Source organism: Myotis nattereri (genome assembly GCF_964212035.1).
Source record: "Myotis nattereri genome assembly, chromosome: 16".
Lineage (NCBI taxonomy): Eukaryota > Metazoa > Chordata > Mammalia > Chiroptera > Vespertilionidae > Myotis > Myotis nattereri.
In genome coordinates, this window is record NC_138091.1 from 10,041,036 (window position 1) to 10,047,127 (window position 6,092).

A 6,092-nucleotide genomic window follows, 5' to 3' on the forward strand; every position below is an offset into this window, starting at 1 on the left:
TCCAACTCTCTCTCTCTCTCTCTCTCTCTCTCTCTCTCTCTCTCTTCAGTCTAGTTTTTTAGCAGATCATTAAAGTTGCTTATCTTTGAGAATTCAGAATGGATAAAATACCTGGCTTTTCCTAAGAGTGATTGGTTTTACTTAATTGTTTTCTTAAGAGCTTGAGGCCACAAAACGAGAAACTTTGTAAGAGCTAAATTTCCAGTTTTGGGCTCAAAGCCTGAGTTCCTTCCCTACCATTTAGTCTCCTCAGTTCCTGAACAGTTATGTCATCAGTCTGAGTAATGGGGAACAGAAGAAAGAAGAGCAAGTTATGTCTGATTTCAGAGGGTGTTTTAGGGGATTTCATGAGGAAGAAGATAAATTTGGGGACAGGCGCTATACATATGAGATAAGGAGATAAGAGAGATGGAGAAGGGGCTTTTAAGAAGAATTACTGGACATCCATAAATAGTATGTCCCTTTGTTTTTGAAGAACTTCGATAAAGATTTACAATGCCTTTCAAGTAGTTTGGTTAATACAACAGTGCTTCTTTGAATCAAACTACCTGCAGAGACTAGTTTTAAGGTGAGGGGAAAACAATTAAGTTTTAGAAGGGCTCTACTAACAGTGGGTATCTTTGTATGTACCTATGTCTGTGTACCTATGTAGATATATACCTATAGTATAAAGTGCTAGGAGAGGCTTTGCTGAGCCAAAGGATAGCTGCATTTAAAAACTAGAAAGATATTGTCATGGTTGTCCTTTAAAGATGGTGTATCAATTTACCATCCCAGCAAGAATGCATGAGGACTCCCACTGTACCCATGCCAACAATCTAGCATTTTCTCTCTCTTTTTTTTGTTTGCTAATTCTCATTTGGGGAGATTTTTCCATTGATTATTAGAGAGAGTAGAAGGGAGGGGGAGAGACAGAGAGAGAAACATCAATATGAGAAAGACACATAGATTGGTTGCCACCCAAACATGCCTTGACTGGGGCCAGGGATTGAGCCTGTAACTGAGGTACATGCCCTTGCCCAGAACAGAACTCAGGACCCTTTCATCTGCAGGCCTATCCTCTGCTCACAGAGCCAAACCAGCTAAGGCTATCTATCATTTTGCACTTGCTTGTATCATACGAATAAATGGTCTTTGCATTTCTTCAAGAATGATCACTAACAAACTAAATGTTCATCAGTGGGCAGTGACTAATAATAACAAATATATATTCTGCAGTATTACACAACAGATACAATTATGTCACAAGGATCTATATATATATTGACTTGTAAAGAGATCCACAATATATCATTATATAAAAAAGACAAGCCAATGAACAAAGAGTTGTCATAATTTTTATAAAAAGAGAAAAAATTGTGTGGTTTGTTATACATGTACACACATAGGTGTGGAATGGTTTGTTCTGGGATTGAGAGTGGGGAAGATTTTGACATCTTAATTTTATTTTGTTTGATGTGTTTTCATAAAATATTAATTCACAAAGTGAAAGGGAGAAATATGAAGTTTTATTCCATCCTAGTATGTCCATACACAAACATCTTGGGATAAGGAAGATTATATGCTTAACACATGGTCGCATTTTATTTACTAGTTATAGATGGCTATAGTTAGTGATACAGACTTTCACTTGCTGGGTCTGACTAAACAAATGACTTCCACTTTTCATTACTCAGTTATTCCTTTCATAAAGTGGGAATGCTACTTTCAGTGTACCTGTGAGGTATTGTAGGGGTCAAAAGGCCCAACTGAGATATAATAGCACCAACGTAGTAGATTTGCTCACCTATGAAGACATTCTTAACTCAGATCTTAGGCACCTTGTTCTTGACCATGATATAGAGCAGTCATGGTGAACCTATGACACGCGTGTCAGAGGTGACACGCGAACTCATTTTTTTGGTTGATTTTTCTTTGTTAAATGGCATTTAAATATATAAAATAAATATCAAAAATATAAGTCTTTGTTTTACTATGGTTGCAAATACCAAAAAATTTATATATGTGACACGGCACCAGAGTTAAGTTAAGGTTTTTCAAAATGCTGACACGCCGAGCTCAAAAGGTTCGCCATCACTGATATAGAGTGACAGGATGAATCTCTGGTTCTTGTCAGCAGCTTTTGATGTTGCTGCTGTTGTGCAAAACATTTTAGGAACTCCTATTCAGGAGCTGCCTTTCGGTCATGCTGTGTTATTTAGCATTTCACAGGGGTGATATATCTTTTGAAGGTAGTTTTGACTTTAGAAAATGTCCAAAGATCATTTAGAGTCAAATTTGATTAATAAGATGGGAATCCAATTTTGTCATTCAATTTTTCTTTAAAAACAGGTATGTTACTATGAATTTCTAAGGCCTATTTTGTGTGAATTATAAATGAGGTATGACATTTCAAAATATGTGTGGCACATTGGGACTACATATGTTCCCTCCATAATATGTATCTAGAGGTGATTGCACACTTACACACAAGTAGTAGTATATGTGTTAATGACTTGTTGCATTGAATATGTCATAATTTCTGGTATCATGGAGGATTTTTGCCCACATGATGGATGGCATGTCCATTGGGCAACAGATATGTCAGTTTGCATCCCAATTAGAACAGATTTAATTTCATGCTTAAGTACTTAATGCTTTTCATGGAACACTGATTTTTCTTTTCTTTTCTTTTGGAAAAACTAGATGATATGGAGAGAGTACCCAAAAAAGGACAACTGGAAACTTTTGGACACAGGCCCAAACACTCAAGGAGGAAGTCCTGGAAAATCTCTATGTCGCCTGACCGGTTCCTACTGACAGTTAATGCCCTGCAGCAAGCCCATCATTCAGAGAAGTATGCCTATCCCCATAGGACAAAGTCCCAAGTCATTGATGTTTGGGAACCTTCAATTTCACACCCAAGGAAGGTCCTTAGTTTCAAAGGAAAATCATTACAACATGCAGTTGACATGTTGAGAGTCAGCCACCCTCCCATAGATGTGAAACAAACCAATATTTCCCTTGAAATCCAGAAACTGCAGCCCAACTTGAAGAACTCTTTGCACGATTCCCGAGTCCAGTCTTCCATACCCCAGCCCATGATTATCCGCTCCAGGATCTCTGGCAGCTTAAAGGTTGAAGATCAAGTCACCAGTTCCATTGACGGGGCAGTACGCAGCATCCGACCCTTAACCAGCCTGCACGTCATTAAGGCAAACCGCATGGTGGCTCCACAGGTAGACATGACAACTCAGCCTGTCAAGAAAGAACGGCCTTGCTACTGCCCGGCCCTGGATCCATTTAGAATGAACAGCGAATTCATGCTATTGACTGTGAGGGAGGAGAAAGAGTACGAGGAAGCCAAGCTGAAAGAATATCAGGCCACAAAGCCCACTGAAGTGGTCAACCCAGAAAGGGCCAGAAAAGCTGCATGGATCAGGAAGATCAAAGGCCTGCCCATTGACAATTTCATGAAGCAAGGGAAAACCGCAGCCCCTGAACTTGGTCCAAATGTTTTTATCTGAACCAGCCTTGTGAAATTACAATGTCTTGCAATAAAAAGGAAACCAAGTAGACACTGGTGTTTGGCTTATTTTATTTTATTTTATTTTATTTTATTTTATTTTATTTTAGTGAAGTTGGAATGACATAGGGAGGGTGCTTGCTGTCAGTCAAACCTGGGAACAGAAATAAGTGGGGAGTCTGTGAAAATTTGGGAATACATAATCCCCAGGAACTCGCTCTCTTGTTCCTGTTTCCTTGCATTTCATGTTTCCTCCATAGCCATGTGGCCCTGCGGAGCCCACACGCAGTGAACTGATAGATGCAGACAGGAACACAAGCTATGCTAGCCTGATGCTGGACTGGACACTGCTCCCATATGGAGCGAAAACTCTGGACACTCGCTCTGATTCCAGCTCTGCTGAAGCCACAGCTACACTGCTTCCTCGGCGGGACAAGGGGACATGGGAGCTTGGGAACTCAGGGGTTTAATTCCACAGAAATAAAGCTTTCTACAACAGCTCATCCTCCCGTGCGAGGCTCAGAAAATTCCTTTTCTCGGGAAATCACAAGAAGTGCACTCCCACTAGCAAGAGATGGAGATGTGGAGATCTCCCTACCGCTAACAGTATCAGGGTCCAGGCAGGTGATTTAGAAGAGTGCAGTCCACCACTGGAGAGTTCAAGCCCCATCCAAAGGGGACTGCTCCTACTCCGTGGCCAGCATGGCCACTGGATGCTGTGAGACAATAAGAAATATCTATTGGCCTCTGCCCCGCGTTCCTGGCACAGGTCCCGAAAGCCCTGTAATTTCCCAAGCAATAAGAACACTAGGAATATCTTTTGTTCTAATATTTGTCTTTGACCCCCTCCCTGGCACAGACATCTTGAAAACCTTTTAATTCCTAAGTGATAACAACACTTAGTGTTCTAATGACATGACTGGGTGGGCTCCTGGATGGGCTCTTATCACCAGAAAAAACAAGCCATGAGGTTTGGAAAGAGAGGCTGGAAATGGAGTTAAGGATTAGACATGCCTGCATGAGGAAGCTCCATAAAAACCCCAACAGCAGGGGGTTTGGAGAGCTTCCAGGCTGGTGAACACATCCACATCCTGGGAGGCGACACACCCCAGCTCCACAGAAGCTCCTGAGCTCCGGACCCTTGCAGACCTTGCCCTATGTATCTCCATCTGGCTCTGCGTTTTTTTTGTTTTTTTTTGTTTTTGTATCCTTTTATAAACTGGTAAATGTGTTTCACTGAGTTCTGTTAGCTGCTCTTGCAAGTTAATTGAATCTGAGGAGAGGGGTCCTTGCAACCTCTGATCTATAGCTGGTTGGTCAGAAGCACAGGTGATAACCTGGGCTTGTGACTGGCATCTGAATACGTGTGTGTGTGTGTGTGTGTGTGTGTGTGTGTGTGTGAGAGAGAGAGAGAGAGAGAGAGAGAGAGAGACTGTAGGACTGAGCCCTTAACCTGTGTGATCTGATGATGTCTCCAGGTAGATAGTGTCAACATTTAATTAATTGTAGGACACCCAGCTGGTGCTGCAGAGAATTGCTTGATGTGGAGAAAAACCTCAAGATATTTGGTGACAAGAAATTAAGTGTTTTATATGAGTAGTAAAGAAGACACACAGGAGAGAAACACAGTAGGGAAGAACTAGTTTTTTTCCTACACAGGATATAATGTGAATTGAGATTTTCCTATACAGATGGTAATGAGTTCAAATAGTATGCAAAACAAAAACAACAAAAACCACAAAAACCCCAACCCCACAACCCCTCACAACCTACATGGCATGGGCTGTCTAGATGCACAGGTAACCTGTTCACTGCCTCCACTTTTCACTTTCAAGCACAGGAATACTATTGTTTGCCAAATTGAAAACAATTTCTTTTATGATTAGGTTTAGAGTAGCACTGTCAAATAGCCATGTAACAATATTTTAATAGAATTCTCTCAGTTAAGGAAATGTGCTAATACACATTATTCCACGAGCCTTCAACCGCAGCTGTACCTGTAGGCCACCCGGTAGGATGCAGTTATGATTAATGTCAAAGATGATTTATGACCCCTGAGTTTCACATCCTTCATATGGGCAAGATCCCACCATATGCAATTTGCAGCTGAACTTAAAACAGTAATGCGAATGCCATCTTCTATTTACGAGGTGCTTACCCCGTACGTTACCATTATCATCCCCACTTTACAAAGAAAGATGTACAGAGGTTAGCTAATCAATAAGAAGAGGAGCGGAGGTGGGGAGCTTTGGGGCAGCTCAAACCCCGCAGCTCACACTCCGGGGACCAGCTCTCGGCCTCTCTATTCCTTACTCTTTCCGGGTGTGTTTTCCTCTCATAATTAAACTCTCCACTACTGACTGGAGTCCTGCTTTGTTCTTCTTACTAACTTTTTACCCCTTCGCAGGAGCACATCAATTGTTTTCCATTGCTTCTAAAATTTAAGGTAGAAATATGATACCCTCGCCTTCGGACATTGATGCTGGTAGGAATACTAGTAATAGCTCTCGGGTGGCACTAGCACCGCTAGCCACCCCGCCACTCGCCCCGCACAGCTTGCCGCGTCCCTGGTCGCCCCGCCCCCGAG

General features: G+C 41.7%; 1 protein-coding gene across 1 annotated transcript in view; it reads left to right on the forward strand.

Moving 5' to 3' along the window:
• The window catches only part of FBXW10B (F-box and WD repeat domain containing 10B), a gene marked incomplete at its 5' end in the record, with an annotated part of 44,977 nt that extends 41,090 nt beyond the window's left edge, over positions 1-3,887 (forward strand). Inside the window, one exon of the mRNA XM_081110149.1 lies at positions 2,671-3,887. Within this exon, the coding sequence (XP_080966275.1) occupies positions 2,671-3,506 (836 nt within the window). The 3' untranslated portion in view covers positions 3,507-3,887. The remainder of the gene's footprint in view (positions 1-2,670) is intronic.
• Positions 3,888-6,092: the final 2,205 nt, after the last annotated feature.